The sequence below is a fragment of the Diaphorina citri genome, unplaced genomic scaffold (assembly GCF_000475195.1).
Source record: "Diaphorina citri unplaced genomic scaffold, Diaci psyllid genome assembly version 1.1 scaffold190, whole genome shotgun sequence".
Classification (NCBI taxonomy): domain Eukaryota; kingdom Metazoa; phylum Arthropoda; class Insecta; order Hemiptera; family Psyllidae; genus Diaphorina; species Diaphorina citri.
This window is the reverse complement of record NW_007377627.1, coordinates 251,818-268,996: the sequence shown is the minus strand read 5'-3', so window position 1 is coordinate 268,996 and position 17,179 is coordinate 251,818. Positions and strand designations below refer to the sequence as shown.

General features: G+C 38.5%; 2 protein-coding genes across 8 annotated transcripts in view; one reads left to right on the top strand and one right to left on the bottom strand.

The window, feature by feature from the left end:
* The window catches only part of LOC103505693 (general transcription factor IIE subunit 2), an 81,553-nt gene that overhangs the window by 5,683 nt on the left and 58,691 nt on the right, over window positions 1-17,179 (top strand). For 6 of the 7 annotated variants that reach the window (XR_003390533.1, XR_003390531.1, XR_001809411.2 and 3 more), the window contains exons 4-7: window positions 1,346-1,456; window positions 1,768-1,968; window positions 2,464-2,643; window positions 3,387-3,534. Coding sequence is in view for 3 of the 7 variants with exons in the window: in XM_017442549.2 (XP_017298038.1) it covers window positions 1,346-1,456; window positions 1,768-1,968; window positions 2,464-2,643; window positions 3,387-3,533 (639 nt within the window). In the remaining 4 variants the exon portion in view is untranslated. Of the gene's footprint in view, window positions 1-1,345; window positions 1,457-1,767; window positions 1,969-2,463; window positions 2,644-3,386; window positions 3,535-3,936; window positions 4,021-17,179 lie in introns of those variants that run through there. The other variant, XM_017442550.2, reaches the window with a different exon arrangement.
* LOC108251955 (ras-related and estrogen-regulated growth inhibitor) lies at window positions 4,109-16,947 on the bottom strand. The gene is made up of 6 exons (XM_026820975.1): window positions 16,718-16,947; window positions 16,199-16,479; window positions 14,729-14,883; window positions 5,898-6,002; window positions 5,230-5,428; window positions 4,109-4,530 (listed from the first exon to the last, which is right to left on the bottom strand). The coding sequence occupies exons 3-6, from the start codon at window positions 14,849-14,851 to the stop codon at window positions 4,340-4,342; spliced, it is 618 nt and encodes a 205-aa protein (XP_026676776.1). The 5' UTR covers window positions 14,852-14,883; window positions 16,199-16,479; window positions 16,718-16,947; the 3' UTR covers window positions 4,109-4,339.

The following is a 17,179-nucleotide window of genomic DNA, read 5'->3' as shown; positions in this document are numbered from 1 at the left end:
AGAAAAGGCTGAAAAGGCCACCTAAAGATGAACTTTTTGGGCCCAACACTGAACTGATAAGGATTTCACTGATAAGAGACTTGCTCACAATGTTGGGACATCTCGTGTTTGTCCATCCAGAAGGTCACGGTGTCTCAAAGATTCGGACCCGATAGGTGGCGCCAGTTACCAGAAAAGTCCAGAAGACCAAGGTACAACGGGGGCCAAGGTACGACTAGACACCCTACCTAATATTCAATAGGAAGATGGGAAGTGCACTGAGTGAGCATAGGCAATACCTGATTTGCATTTAGATGCTGGGTCAACACAAAAACACCAGAAAGTTAAAAATATGTATTTGAAATCAATATACATATTTACAAATCCAAATTGTTTATTGAGGGGATCATTAAATCTGAAACCTTCTGGCTGACAAGTGTGTCCCCGTTTCACATCTAGGATCATTATTTTGACCTGCATTTTAAAATCTCTGATTGTTATTTTGTCTTTCAGAGTTGAAAAGAGGAAAGCGGAGACTAGCAAAGATGAACCATGGAAAGCAAAGAAAGCCAAGACCAGTTCCTCGTCATCTTCTTCCTTATCCTCATCACTCGGCTCATCCAACAATATGGCGTAAGTATGACACTTCCTCTGTCTCTTATGTGAAAGTGAAATTCAGTTAAGTAAATTTGCAACTTGAATAGTGGGCACTTTTGGTTGCTGAGGTTTTGTCCACTATTTAGAGGTGATTCCCCGATGTACCGCCTCGTGAGGAACCGCACTACCAGGGCTGAAACCAAACGAAATATAATGGGTTATTTGTATACTTCTGGAATAGGAGTAATTGAAAACTGTGTCAAGGACTTTATCCGCTTAAGCTTTGTTGAAATGATTTATGGATCTTAAAGGAGACAACGACTCCTATAGCACGGGATTTGGCCATTTTCAAGAGGTTTTCACGCTGTAGCAGCTCTATTTACTTTTCTTTTTCAACATAATTACACGACTCCTCGGCCCTGGTTACCTGGGGCTTCACTGGAGTATCCACTACTGCTGCAAAACAACAGCCGTTGTAAACAACCGCTGCTACTTCACAACAGCAGCAACGGAAATATATTTACTTTTCTTTTTCAACATAATTACACGACTCCTCGGCCCTGGTTACCTGGGGCTTCACTGGAGTATCCACTACTGCTGCAAAACAATAGCCGTTGTAAACAACCACTGCTGCTTCACAACAGCAGCAACGGAAATATAGTACCCTGGTAAAGCCATGCGTTGGTCAGGGGTGTCCCTTTACCCTGGCAGTAGGCTACTACTTAATGTTACTGTGGTGAAATAAATACCTACTACTGTTATGGCAAAGATCGTAAAGCACATGAAACAGAGACATCAGGACGGGGATGATCATCCTCTTACTATAGATGAAATCCTTGATGAAACCAATCAGCTTGATGTAGGAAACAAAGTCAAAATTGTAAGTTTTCATTTTATCTACAAGCACTAGTGTAGATAGCACATTGAATGTTCCAGTTACCAATCATTGATGTGGTTGCAATGTTGTGCTTGACTGGTAACCGGATTGGTGACCGACCATGTACCCAAAAGTATGCCACAAGAATTTCCTAGCCCTAGTCAGGCTCAGTAAAATTAATGTGAAAAGGTGGGTAGCTTGTCACCAAATTTACCAAAAATAAAACCTGCATCAATAAACACCTTTTCAATTATAAAGTGACATTAAACCCTAAACCTCTATAGTTGAAACAACCATTATTTTTATTATTTCAGTGGCTGTCAACGGAAGCTTTACAAAACAATCCCAAAATAGAAGTTATCGAAGGCAACAAGTACATTTTCAAACCAGTGTTCAAAATCAAAGATCGGAAAGGTCTTCTAAAGCTCCTCAAGCAACATGATCTCAAAGGCATAGGAGGAATTCTGTTGGATGATGTTAGAGAAAGTTTACCTCACTGTGAAAAAGCTCTCAAGGTATGAAAGAAGAAAGGGGTTTAAGTTGTGGATTATACTTTTGTAAGATTATTATAAAGGTCAGTCATCATTGAAGACATCAAATTTACCTCATTAGAGTCATTACTGTGACTTATATCCTCTAATACCTTGGGTGATGTATGTCCTCCACAAAGTACATCCCTTGGGTAACTTTTAGTAAAGTGTGAAGTTCTTTCTGGAATAGCTTACTTGCAGTGGATTTTAGGCAATTGGATTAACCTCAGTGGTTAGTGGGGTAGGCTTGGGATCTAGAGATTGGTGGTTCTAGTCCTTGTCAAGTCATACATTTTATTGAGTTGCATTAAAGGGAGAACGATATTTGTGACAAGTATTACTTATGTGGTGAACAATATCCGAGGCCACCCACTCACGGTAAACCTGTCGTCAGGTCTACCTGATACTGAGTAGATGGCTGAAATATTCTCAACGCAATTAAAATTCCTATTGTTTATAATGCTGTCTTTGCATTTGCAGCACCTTAGTCTTCAGAATGAAATTATCTACGTGACCCGTCCAGCAGATAAGAGGAAAGTGATGTTCTACAATGACAAGTCAGCACAGTTAGATCTGGACGAGGACTTTCAGAAGCTGTGGCGCTCTATCAGTGTGGACGGGATGGACAATGATAAGATCAAGGAGTATCTGGAGAAACAGGTTTGCTTTCTTTCTTTAATGGAAGCTTTTTTGACGAAAAAAGATCTAATCGAAGAGAAAAGAAAGACAGGATAGGAGAGAGCCAGCCGTTTCGAGATTACAAATTTTCATCAGTAAATGGTTTCTTTAAATTAAATTGATCCCAAGGGCAAGGCAAACCCTTGACAAATGGAGTGTGCCTGAAGGCATGTGAAAATCCTCCCCAGGTGGGATTCGAACCTAGCGCTTATAAGGCAGACGCGCTACCCTCCAACCTAACAAGGCTGACACTCCTATTTCATATACCTAATCCATTAGTTAGAGTTAGAGTGGACCAAGCCAAGATTTTCCTTCAGTTTGTTTCACCCTCGAACGTTTTGACCGATTTTGATTAAATCTGGCAAAGTTGCTCAACACCATTTGCTCCTTAGATTTAGGGATGAATCGGGCCTAAAGGGGTTCGCTAGGGGCCCCTTTTTTATTAAGTTCTACAGTTTGCTGATTAAAAATCACTAGCTTAGCAGTTTGTTTCACCCTCGAACGTTTTGACCGATTTTGATTAAATCTGGCAAAGTTGCTCAACACCATTTGCTCCTTAGATTTAGGGATAAATCAGACCTAAAGGGGTTCGCTAGGGGCCCCTTTTTTATTAAGTTCTACAGTTTGCTGATTAAAAATCACTAGCTACTAGCTGTAGTTACAGCATAACTACAAGATAGACTCCGTCAAAAGTAAAACACCAAATGTTCTCTCTTTTCTCGCAGGGTATTCGACCTATTCAAGATCACGGCTTTAAGAAACCCGTCCTGCCTGGCCGTAAGAAGAACATGAATAGGAAGAAACAATTCAAGAAGCCGAGAGACAACGAGCATTTGGCGGATGTGCTGGAGAATTATGAAGCCGTCAGCTAAGGTGAGATAACAAGGTTTAAAGATCCTTTTTTTTAGTAGTCCATCCACCCCTGGTGGGCGATTGAAATGGGACACCTGCCGGCTTTCGCCTCAATCACCCCGGTTAAAGAACCTACTTTTCAGTCATTGACCACTAGATGAAACCCAAAGAAGTTGCAACAATCCTGGGCATGATACCCGATTGATTGGATTTTGCCTGTTGCTACAACAATAATAGACTCTTGAGTGGAAGGTATCACTGTGCGAGGGTAACGCCTGAGGCGATCTCTACAACTTCACTTTTAGGCCAGCCACTCACTATCAGGTAGACCTGACAGGTACACCTGATCAGGTATACCGGACACCTGATTAGCACACACACATTAAAACTGTACCAATAAGCTCTGCTTGTCTTCTTTTTCAGGTAAGACATTGTGTGCCATTGAAACTTGAAACCCCACTATTGAGTGTTTCCGCACCCTAATAAGTATAATAAATGTTGATAAAAAGAGCAGTCACTAGTAAGTAAGTAAAATTATCTAAAGCCAATAAGAAAATACTTGAGTCATAAATAATAAACACAACCCAAAGCCAAGTATAAATAAATACAGTTAAATATAATTATGAAATAAATAAGAATATCGAGTTGTTTAACACAATCTGGTATTCAGTAGTCCTTAGTCCTGGATAACTTCAAAGAAATCCTAGCCTGTAAAGCCTCCCTTAATCGTTGGTTACCGACCGTTCAATTTTTTACACCTTACCCAATCCTTGTTGACTGTCCTAATTTTCACCGAAAGTCCAACCCTTGTTGACCGTCCTAATCTTTATGCGTATTTCGAATCGCTTTTGCTTCGCTTATTGCCGAGCATTCGCTCCAGAAGACTTTGCTTGTTCTTTCGCCGAGTCGCCAGCACCTTTCGTGCGAGCTCGTGAAACACATCGGCAATTTCCATGACCTGCTCGGCAGCCGCCACCTCCTCGAACGTACAGTCGAAGTCTTTGCCCAGAATTTCACCTGTGGGGTAAACAAGGGTTAAGACTTAAGGGTAAAGGCCTTCTTTTTGATTCTCATTAGACCTTCTTTCTGGTTTTATTCTATTTCCCTAATCCTCTTTCTCCCTCCTTCGTTTTTCTCTCTTTGGTAAATGCCGGGTAATAAACTGACAAAAACCGGTTGGGTGGAAGAGCTCACTGACTGATAATCCCGCCAAAGCCTTTGAAAAAAGGGTATTTTTTTTGGCGATTTTATGGTGGGTCTAATGGGTCTTACATCTTTCGATCTTGGAATTCAGTTTAATCGTGGATCAGTCGGGGTGTTGAACTATATAGATTTATCTCAATTAAGCATAACTTCTGACTTACCCTACTCTGTGCTGGCTTGTCTCAGATAAATCTTATCGTCCTTATTTCCAAGTGTACAATAAGCAAATGATTCATCATAGATTCTGGCTTACATTTCTCTGTGCTGAATTGTCTCAGATAAATCATATCTTGTTTTCTTTGAGGGACGATTCGATGATTCAGCATAGATTCTGAATTACCTTCTCTTGTACTGTCTTGACTATAGGCTCTAAGTTGCACTCCTGTTCGCTGACTAATCTCTGATTAAACATATCTTGTTTCTTTTAAGTAAGATATTCAAATGATTCAGTACAGATATATTTGAGAATGTGATTCCGCAAAGGTGGTTTTGAGAAAAAGATTCAGCACTTACCCTCCTCTGTGCTGACTTGTCTCAGATGAATCATATCGTCCTTGTTTCCCACGAGTAGGACGGGCAGATTGGCGCTGAATTCGGTGCAGGCGCGGACTCTTCTCACGTAGTTGAACGAGTCTCGATCTGTGATGGCGTAGACTAGGAGAATACCGTCGGCCCAGTGGATTGTGTCTCGGGTGGGCATTTCATCCCCTGACTAAAAAAAAAAAAAAAAAAAAAAAATAAAAATTTTAAAAAAAGAGAAAACAAAAGAGGCCAAACACCCGAAACAAAGAATACACACATGCCTTTAGGCACATTCCATTTGTCAAGGATGTAGGTTTTACCTTGCCCGTGGGATCAATTTAATTTGAAAACATCATTTACTTGTGAAAATTTGTAATGAAACAATAAGTTGAATCAATTCTACTCACTCATTCTCCATTGATAAGTCAAGAAAAAAAATCTCATTTTGGACTTATGCCAACTCAACTTCAGGAGGAAAGACCGAAAAAGAGTGCTTGTTCAGAAGTCACTTCAATGGAAAATTGCTACAAAAAGAAGCTGTCACAAATGATCTGTGACCATTGTCATTTATGTATAGGGTTGTTATGTTGAGCGCAAAAAGGAGCTTGTTTTCATTGTCGTGCCTTCTGGAATATTATCTAAAGAACAAAGAAGTTTACCTTTGGGCATGTGTCGAGAATTTCAAACAGGATGGTATCGCCATCCACCTGGACTTCACTCTTGTATTTGGACTCAGACTGGTGATCATATTCCCCGATGTACCGCTCGTGAGGAACCGCACTACCAGGCTGAAACCAAACGAAATATAATGGGTTATTTGTATACTTCTGGAATAGTACCATCCCTTTACTTTTCTTTTTCAACATAATTACACCGACTCTCGGCCCTGGTTACCTGGGCTTCACTGGAGTATCCACACTACTGCTGCAAAACAATAGCCGTTGTAAACAACCACTGCTTACTTCACAACAGCAGCAACGGAAATATAGTACCCTGGTAAAGCCATGCGTTGGTCAGGGGTGTCCCTTTACCCTGCAGTAGGCTACTACTTAATGTTTACTGTGGTGAAATAAATACCTTACTACTGTTATGTCAAATTCTCAAACAATGGTTGAGGATAAAATTCCATACTTTACTGAATTGTTAGTTGTATGTATATTCTTTAACCCCATCAAATATACGAGACCTTGTTTAGACTGCTGGGTATTTCGGCCCTATTCGGGCAGGATAAACAAGGTATATTCTATTCTATTCTACTTTGCTGGGATTGCACCTACGCCCTTCTATTTACCAGGCTATCATCTTGACCACTACAAGTGATCTAGTTATGTCAAAATTAATTGACATATAAAAAAAGTTGAGTAGAAAGAAGGAGTAGGAAGGTACAATATACATTATATCAGACATATCTACCAGTGACACTTATGTAGGTACCACCTAGTTAGTTTGTTCTCATTACAACATGTTGAAACACTATGTAATAATGTGTTATACGTTATGCCCACATGTAATAAATTGTAATGTACAATAAATATATTCAGTAATGTGTTGAGGAGCACCAATTTAATATAATACAACGTATCCCATATATACGTACGTATCCAATTAAAAGATTTTTTTTTTTAAAATTTAAAAAAAAAAAAAAAAAAAAATACAATATATTATGATAAAATATGTAATGTATAATATAATGTAATTGTGTATTGTATGTAACATGCTCATGAAAATACCATTTAATGTGAGAGTATGTAGCTTTTCTATTGACATGTTTATCGCTATCATACCTCCTTTCTGTTTATATTGGCCGTTTATCAAAATTGTTGGAAATGTATTGGAAATTATAAAACATGGAAAGAAATCAGGTGATGAGGGCTGTGACAGGGGTGTGTAAAAACAAACGCCGTGGCCGAGTGGGTATCATACTAGAGGTCCCGGTTTCGATTCCTGGCGGGGTAGAAGTTTTTTGGGCTCTTCACTTAGAGTTCTAAGCCTCGCCTCGTGGGGAATTGGGGATAATTGAAATTGGAGTTTCTACTTTAATCGCGCTACCAATTACTAGTGTAAAAGAATTGGTGAAAGGGAATTCATTGTTGAGTGACTAATTTATCGAGATAGCGACCTGTGGCGACATTACCAGTTTAAAAAGATTAGTTAAAAGTGGAAATTGATTTGCAAAGGATGCACTTAGTAATGCTATCTCAAAGGCATAGGAGGAATTCTGTTGGATGATGTTAGAGAAAGTTTACCTCACTGTGAAAAAGCTCTCAAGGTATGAAAGAAGAAACAGGTTTAAGTTGTGTATTATACAATTATACTGTTGTAAGATTATTATGAAGGTCAGTCATCATTGAGGACATCAAATTTACCTCATTAGAGTCATTAGTGTGACTATATCCTCTAATACCTTGTGTGATGTATGTCCTCCACAAAGTACATCCCTTGGGTAACTTTTAGTAAAGTGTGAAGTTCTTTCTGGAATAGCTTACTTTCAGTGGATTTTAGACAATTGGATCAACCTCAGTGGTTAGTGGGGTAGGCTTGGGATCTAGAGATAGGTGGTTCTAGTCCTTGTCAAGTCATAAATTTTATTGAGTTGCATTAAAGGGAGAACGATATTTGTGACAAGTATTACTTATGTGGTGAACAATATCCGAGGCCACCCACTCACGGTAAACCTGTCGTCAGGTCTACCTGATACTGAGTAGATGGCTGAAATATTCTCAACGAGCTTGTCACCAAATTTACCAAAAATAAAACCTGCATCAATAAACACCTTTTCAATTATAAAGTGACATTAAACCCTAAACCTCTATAGTTGAAACAACCATTATTTTTATTATTTCAGTGGCTGTCAACGGAAGCTTTACAAAACAATCCCAAAATAGAAGTTATCAGCTTGTCACCAAATTTACCAAAAATAAAACCTGCATCAATAAACACCTTTTCAATTATAAAGTGACATTAAACCCTAAACCTCTATAATTGAAACAACCATTATTTTTATTATTTCAGTGGCTGTCGACGGAAGCTTTACAAAACAATCCCAAAATAGAAGTCATTGAAGGCAACAAGTACATTTTCAAACCAGTGTTCAAAATCAAAGATCGGAAAGGTCTTCTAAAGCTCCTCAAGCAACATGATCTCAAAGGCATAGGAGGAATTCTGTTGGATGATGTTAGAGAAAGTTTACCTCACTGTGAAAAAGCTCTCAAGGTATGAAAGAAGAAAGGGGTTTAAGTTGTGGATTATACTTTTGTAAGATTATTATAAAGGTCAGTCATCATTGAAGACATCAAATTTACCTCATTAGAGTCATTACTGTGACTTATATCCTCTAATACCTTGGGTGATGTATGTCCTCCACAAAGTACATCCCTTGGGTAACTTTTAGTAAAGTGTGAAGTTCTTTCTGGAATAGCTTACTTGCAGTGGATTTTAGGCAATTGGATTAACCTCAGTGGTTAGTGGGGTAGGCTTGGGATCTAGAGATTGGTGGTTCTAGTCCTTGTCAAGTCATACATTTTATTGAGTTGCATTAAAGGGAGAACGATATTTGTGACAAGTATTACTTATGTGGTGAACGATATCTGAGGCCACCCACTTACTATCAGGTAAACCTGTCGTCAGGTCTACCTGATAGGGATTTTAGGCAATTGGATTAACCTCAGTGGTTAGTGGGGTAGGCTTGGGATCTAGAGATTGGTGGTTCTAGTCCTTGTCAAGTCATAAATTTTATTGAGTTGCATTAAAAGGAGAACGATCTTTGTGACAAGTATTACTTATGTGGTGAACGATATCTGAGGCCACCCACTCACTATCAGGTAAACCTGTCGTCAGGTCTATCTGATACTGAGTAGATGGCTGAAATATTCTCAACACAATTAAAATTCCTATTGTTTATAATGCTGTCTTTGCATTTGCAGCACCTTAGTCTTCAGAATGAAATTATCTACGTGACCCGTCCAGCAGATAAGAGGAAGGTGATGTTCTACAATGATAAGTCAGCACAGCTCGATCTGGACGTTTTTTTTAAAAAAAAAAAAAAAAAAAAAAAAAAAGACTTTGTTTTACACACAGTAGTTTACACAAACTACTTACTAAAATACCTATATACGGCCTTTACTGTCTTCATAATCTTCTAGTTTTCAGAGTTTTAGCAAAAAATTGTTCAGTTGGGACGTATAAAATCTCAACTTAAGAGGCACGTAAACTTACAGAGTACTTAATACACCTCAAGACATCTTTTAGGTGCAGGGGTAAACAGCCCTAAAGGATGGGTTAAGATTCTACGAATATTGTTTATAATGCTGTCTTTGCATTTGCAGCACCTTAGTCTTCAGAATGAAATTATCTACGTGACCCGTCCAGCAGATAAGAGGAAAGTGATGTTCTACAATGACAAGTCAGCACAGTTAGATCTGGACGAGGACTTTCAGAAGCTGTGGCGCTCTATCAGTGTGGACGGGATGATTCTACGAATTCGAAGCTTCTACGGTGTGGACTATTTTTCAGGAGCTGGAGAAAAGGCTGAAAAGGCCACCTAAAGATGAACTTTTTGGGCCCAACACTGAACTGATACCTAAGGATATCACTGATAAGAGACTTGCTCACAATGTTGGGACCTCTCGTATTTGTCCATCCAGAAGGTCACGGTGTCTCAAAGACTCTCCGAAGGTCTCCCAACCTTCTCGTCACTTACCGAAAGGTATCACCTAAAGATAAACTTTTTGGAGCCAACACTCAACTGATAAGGATAATCACTGATAAGACATTTGTTCACAAAACTGGGACCTCTCGTATACATTTGTCCGTCCAGAAGGTCACGGTGTCTCAAAGACTCTCCGAAGGTCTCCCAACTTTTTCGTCGCTTGCATAAAGCTATCACATCCCTAGTAGAACTTACCGAAAGGTATCACCTAAAGATAAACTTTTTGGAGCCAACACTCAACTGATAAGGATAATCACTGATAAGACATTTGTTCACAACACTGGGACCTCTCGTATTTGTCCGTCCAGAAGGTCACGGTGTCTCAAAGACTCTCCGAACGTCTCCCAACCTTTTCGTCACTTGCATAAAGCTATCACATCCCTAGTAGAGGGGATAAGATAAGGATATCACTGATAAGAGACTTGCTCTTAACAACATTGGAACATTCAGTACCTATTTATTTTGTCAGTCCAGAAGGTGTAGCAAAGATTATTGCTCTCTCGAATATTCTCCAAAGGTCTCCCTACAGTCCCAACCTTCTAGTGACTTACCTAAAGGTATCTTATCCCCAGTAGAGGCCACCAATCCAATCTGGCAGGTCCAAATGAGCACTGAAAACACTACGAAATTTCGCGACCACGCGGCGCGGGGCTTCATGATGCGTCGAGAAAACCCGAAATGGTACTGAGGACGACGAAAGACAGCAGCTTTTCCTCTCATCTCAAGCTGAGAGGAAAGCTTATCACGCGACGCAGGCGCCGGGAAACGGTGTGACGTCACGGGAACGAATTTCGCTCTCATCTCTCTTGTACCTTCTTCTCGCTTGTATCCTTCTTCCCTCACTTGTATCTTTCTCTCATTCCTCGTACCCTCTTCCCTTACCTCATCTCTTGTTCCCTCGTTTCTTCATCTTGCCTTCTCTTCTTCTTCTTCTCTAGTGTATCCTTATCCCTTGGGACCCTTGGGTTCTCTTGTCCTCTCCTTCCTCTCATCTTTTCTACACTCTTATCCTCGCCACCTCCCTTCTCTCTTCACTTCTCATGTTCCCTGTTGTATCCTTCCTCATTTCCTATACCCTCTTCCCTACTTCTCGTCTTCTCTCTTGTATCCTTCTCTCATCTCTTGTGCTCTCCTCCCTTCCCCTCTTCTCTCATCTTTTCTACACTCTCCTCCTCACCACCTCCCTTCTCTTTTGACTTCTCATCTTCCCCTCTTTCGTATCGCCTTCCCTTCCTCCTTCCTCTCTTCTCTCTTCTGCTCCCTTCTGTTCCTTTCCCATGTATCCTCATTTCATTTCCAGATAATAATATCTACTGTGGATACAACATTTACAATTTTTCACTGGTGGCGCGTAAGTAAGGAACAAGGAACTCTCCGACACTGATGACAAAAGTAGGTAGGTAGTTGGGTTTTTTTTTTTAGAGGTTTGATAGAGGGAACTGTAGGTAACTGCCAAGGTCCGTCCCGAAATCGAAGAGAGAAGGAAGACAGGATAGGGAGAAAGCCAGTTATTCTGAGAATGAGTATCAAATTCAGGTGAATGCTCCAATTCTTCTAAGTCCGCCCCATAATAAAGGAGCAAAAATGAATTTCTCTCCTTCCCCCCCCTCCCTCTCTTTTCAATATTTATTTTCCTTTCTCCCCTCTTCTTTTAGACGTAAAAATCATTGTAAAAACCAAAAATACCCCAAGCTTCCAAAGGCTTTTTTGAGTGATCTTTTGTTTTTATGATCCAAAATACAATCACAAAACTAAATACGTCTATTGAAAAATACGACTATTCAGCATCAACTCATCTAAAAAAATACGCTTCAAAACAAAAAAATCAACCGCGGCAACCGCGCGAAATTTTGAAAAAGACAGCAAAATTTTCATTTGAGTTTTTGATTGAAAAATAATAAGGGAAAATAATTTCGTGGTTTTTTTTTTTTTTTTTTTTACTCACATGATGTCTTTATTTTGCGATTATGGGGGGGGGGAATGGCCTGATGGTCAAAAATCTGACATTTGCAACAACAACAAAAAATTTTTGCGATTATTTACCGTATGACAAGTCCCCGTAGCGTAGGCACACTCTTATTCGCAGTAGGTAAAGAGAATGCTGATTTTGGCTGTGGCTTCACATGAGGTGACGTTTTGACAAGGCGTAGGTAGGTGTGAATGTATGGCTATGGATCTACCTTACCCAGTGTGATTTTGTACTCTTTCTCTTCCTTCTTCTCCTCCTCCTCCTCCTCCTCCTCTTCGTTCGCTTCCTCCTCCTTTTCCTCTGAACTCCTGAAATTTGTTGTTGATCGAGTTATAAAGCTCACTTTCAATATTGATTGAGACAAGAGAATCTGTAATATGAGGCTCATTACTAGTATTGGTATTCAATATTGAGGATGAATCATTCACATGTTGCAGCTCATTATCACCTCAAGCTGAGAGGAAAGCTTATCACGCGACGCAGGCGCTGGGAAACGGTGTGACGTCACGGGAACGAATTTCGCTCTCATCTCTCTTTTAACCTCTTCCTCAAGCTGAGAGGAAAGCTTATCACGCGACGCAGGCGCTGGGAAACGGTGTGACGTCACGGGAACGAATTTCGCTCTCATCTCTCTTGTACCTTCTTCTCTTCTTCTCGCTTGTATCCTTCATCCCTCACTTGTATCTTTCTCTCATTCCTCGTACCCTCTTCCCTTACCTCATCTCTTGTTCCCTCGTTTCTTCATCTTGCCTTCTCTTCTTACTTGTATCCTTCTTCCCTCACTTGTATCTTTCTCTCATTCCTCGTACCCTCTTCCCTTACCTCATCTCTTGTTCCCTCGTTTCTTCATATTCCCTTCTCCTCTTCTTGTCCGTTGTATACTTGTCTCATGTCTTGTACCCCTTCCCTTCTCAACTCATCTCTTGTTCCCTCGTTTCTTCATCTTGCCTTCTCTTCTTCCTGTCCTAATTTTTACCGAAAGTCCAATCATTGTTGACTGTCCTAATTTTTACCCAAAGTCCAACCCTTGTTCACCGTCCTAATCTTTATGCATATTTCGAATCGCTTTTGCTTCGCTTATTGCCGAGCATTCGCTCCAGAAGACTTTGCTTGTTCTTTCGCCGAGTCGCCAGCACCTTTCGTGCGAGCTCGTGAAACACATCGGCAATTTCCGTGACCTGCTCGGCAGCCGCCACCTCCTCGAACGTACAGTCGAAGTCTTTGCCCAGAATTTCACCTGTAGGGAAAAGAGTTAAGGGTAAAAGACCTTCTTCGGCTTAGATTCGTATAAGCTTAACCCATCCCTTGGGGCAAATTGCACCTTTTTTTTCGGCTTAACTCCATACACAAAAAGCCCACCCTGAGGCTTAGGTGTAGGGGTAACTGCTCCAAAGCATGGGTTAAGCTTATACGAAATCTATGAAAGATCTTCTTTCTCATTCTCATAAGACCTTCTTTCTGATTCTATTATATTTTTCTAATCCTCTTTCTTCTCCCTTCTTTGTTTTTCTCTCTTCTTTAAATATCGGCTATTAAGCTGACAAAAATTGGGTTCTGACTTATGTACCTTCCCTTGTCCTTACTAGCCCACAGGCCCTAACTTACCCTCCTGTTTGCTGACTTGTTTCTGATTCAACCATCTTGTTTTTTTTTTATATATGTATATATAAGTAAGATAATCAAATGAATCATAATTATGTGCCCAATAAATTCACTCTGAACATCTCTTGGCTTAATCCTCTCTGGGGCTTATAGTGTCTAGAGTTTGCGGTTGACAATTTCACATTAATTTCGAAAAGAATTGCAGAAGTAGTATTTGCCAACGATTTTGTACAATTATGTTGATTATTATTTTAATTTCACTGAGAGATGTAAATACATTAATACAGTGAAAGTCCACCTTATTTTTCTATGATGATGAAGTATAATTATGTGCCCAATAAATTCACTCTGAACATCTCTTGGCTTAATCCTCTCTGGGGCTTATAGTGTCTAGAGTTTGCGGTTGACAATAAAATTTCACATTAATTTCAACTTTGTGGATTAACAAGACTCAACATTTTACCAGAATTATTGGTCAAACAGTTGATGTTTTAACCCTTACATAAATATTAAATACCTATGAATATACTTTGTAGATATACCTCCTTTGCACTAGGAATTTGTTTGCATTTATCCGCGAATATTTTTCTACATACCCTATACGTACCTACACCCATTTCTTTACAAATGAAATTGTGCATTAAACTATTTTACAATTGTTTACATTTCTTCCAGATTAGTTTTTTTTAATAATTTTCAAACTCTTACGAGTATGTAAGTGCATGTTGATTTCTTTTTCCATTCCATTAGTGGGTACCATATTATATGAGAAATAAAGCTCCATAATAATAATAATAATAATTTAAAAAAAAGAGAGAACTAAAGGGCCAAACACCCGAAACAAAGAATACACACATGCCTTCAGGCACATTCCATTTGTCAAGGATGTAGGTTTACCTTGCCCGTGGGATCAATTTAATTTGAAAACATCATTTACTTGTGAAAATTTGTAATGAAACAATAAGTTGAATCAATTCTACTCACTCATTCTCCATTGATAAGTCAGAAAAAAAATCTCATTTTGACTATGCCAACTCAACTTCAGGAGGAAAGGACGAAAAAGAGTGCTTGTTCAGAAGTCACTTCAATGGAAAATTGCTACAAAAAAGAAGCTGTCACAAATGATCTGTGACCATTGTCATTATGTATAGGGTTAGGTTGAGCGCAAAAAGGAGCTTTGTTTTTCATTGTCGTGCCTTCTGAATAATTACCCAAAGAAGGGAAATGGTTGTCTTACCACTTTTACCGACCCCAGGGGCCCCAATCACAGCTACTTTGACTTCGGATAAGCCGGACTTTTTCCGCCGCAAAGCTCGGATCGCATTGGATGTCATCTTCCATAAATGTTGAGCATTCAGATTTTAGGCTGGAAAAGAAAGAGGAAAACGGAAAAACTTGTGGTACCTATAATGTAAATAAAGAAAACTAGAGTCTCATAAGGCTCTCTCCACACCCATTGTTAAATATCACTGTACAGTACCGAGTACAAGGATCGCATTGGATGTCATCTTCCATAAATGTTGAGCATTCAGATTTTAGGCTGGAAAAGAAAGAGGAAAACGGAAAAACTTGTGGTATAATGTAAATAAAGAAAACTAGAGAGAGTCTCATAAGGCTCTCTCCACACCCATTGTTAAATATCACTGTACAGTACCGAGTACAACATTCGGCAGGTACTTGAGATTAAAAAATAGTAAGGTAAATGTATGGATTTAGGATACTGTCTGGGGGAATTTTCCTAATTTCCTATTCTAAACCCACGCTCTCCAACTAATCCAGATTTCCCAGATTAAAAAATAGTAAGGTAAATGTATGGATTTAGGATACTGTCTGGGGGAATTTTCCTATTCTAAACCCACGCTCTCCAACTGATCCGGATTAAAAAATAGTAAGGTAAATGTATGGATTTAGGATACTGTCTGGGGGAATTTTCCTATTCTAAACCCACGCTCTCCAACTGATCCAGATTTCCCGTGTTCAAAATGTCTATTATATCATCAGAAATGTTCAATTTCACAAACACCATTTTTGCACACATAGGAACTCGAATTCCGTATCAAAAAATGTAATTTACGTGTAATAATGTTTCAAACAAAACATTACAAAATTCTACATAGGTAGAACTACATAGGACCTATGTAACTATTGGAGTTTGCCAAAATTTTCGTTTATTTGCAAATCGTGTATTCTTATATTTTATTAATAGAATTCTTTAGGTGAATATTTATTATTTAAGCCCATAATGTCACTCTGTTTATTATTAAACGCACTTGTCTTTCTATTTTATTTTCAATGAATTTCATTATGGGATTATTTTTATACGTAGATACTGTGGGAACTTATTTCTTTGGTGTACATAAATACTTGTACCTATGTATAATAAATTTATTACAAATATTGTTATTGTATCTTTACTGTATGATGAACTGGATTTTTTTCTCTCTCTCTTTTAAAGCTCTTTTCTAAAATTACATAAGTAGAGTACGATAAATGAGGTATAAATTTCGCCTCAATCATTTCAAGATAGTTAGTTAGCCCCAAACATGTATAGGTACAGAAATATTTTGACTTTTGACCAATTTTTGGAAATACTGCCAGCATAGGACTGAAGAGTCCATCTACTATCGCAGTGTAAAGAAGGTCGTGTGTATTTGATTAGTAATAAATAGTGCACCACTTACCTGGTGTAAGAAAGAATAAAATCAAGAAACTGCGTGGCTGGGAGATTTGTTTGTGGTCTGAGTTTTTTCTTGAATCTGTGTACCTGTTAGTTATATGATTGATGGTTTCCAACTCTTCAAATAGATTTTGTATTTTACTTGAATATTGATTTATACTTTTACAAGTGATCTGTAATAGGATTTTGTCTTTTGGAATCGCTCTTTAATTGAAGATAGAATTGATCTTGTTTATTCTGCTGGGATTTCTGAATATTTATATTTCGATGATGTTTACCTGTAAGCTTGAGAAAACTTTGTCAAAAATATTGAAAAAGTTTTTTCAAAGTCGATGAAAACTTGATAAATGCCTACAAACTTGATCTGTGATTCTACAACAGTTTAGAGTTGCACCTGTACAGATTAATACTATCTAGATTTTAAAAGAGATTAATTTATTTTGAAGTTTTTTTCAAATCTGATTTATCTTTCATAACATAATTGACATTGACTACCTAATTAATCGACAATGGATGAACATACTTTTGTAGATGTCAAAAGTAAACCATTACAAACAAGTTCCCAGTATTGAAAGTCGAAAGCGGAAATTCGTTCAATCTATTTGCTATTATTTTTGCGATACGTTCGGAAAATTATGGAAAAAAACACGTATAAGAAAAAAATAAAACTCAAATAAATTTGAAACTATTGATTTCCGTTCAACTTGGCGAATGAGATTCAGAAAACAACTGATAGGAATAGACCAGAGGTGTCCCGAATTTGTGTTAGCCCCCACCATTGTCAGTATATGTTTACCTATTTACCTGCCGATTGTATTATGTACGTATTACCTCTCTATTGATATTGTTGTACTTTGTTTATTTTGGATATTTTTAGGAAAGGTCCTTCCTTTAAACCCAAAATAATGTCCTTGTGCTAAAAGAAGTAGGTATTTGAAATCAAATAAAAACAGTCATTAATTTAGGTTTATCTAAATAAAATATA

Coding starts and splice junctions, on each gene's coding strand:
- LOC108251955 (XM_026820975.1), bottom strand. CDS start 14,851: ATGACATCCAATGCGATCCGAGCTTTGCGGCGGAAAAAGTCCGGCTTA. Junction 5,429..5,897: donor TTCTCGACACATGCCCAAAG/GTAAACTTCTTT, acceptor TTTTTTTTTTAG/TCAGGGGATGAAATGCCCAC. Junction 4,531..5,229: donor ACAAGTCAGCACAGAGGAGG/GTAAGTGCTGAA, acceptor TTTACCCCACAG/GTGAAATTCTGGGCAAAGAC.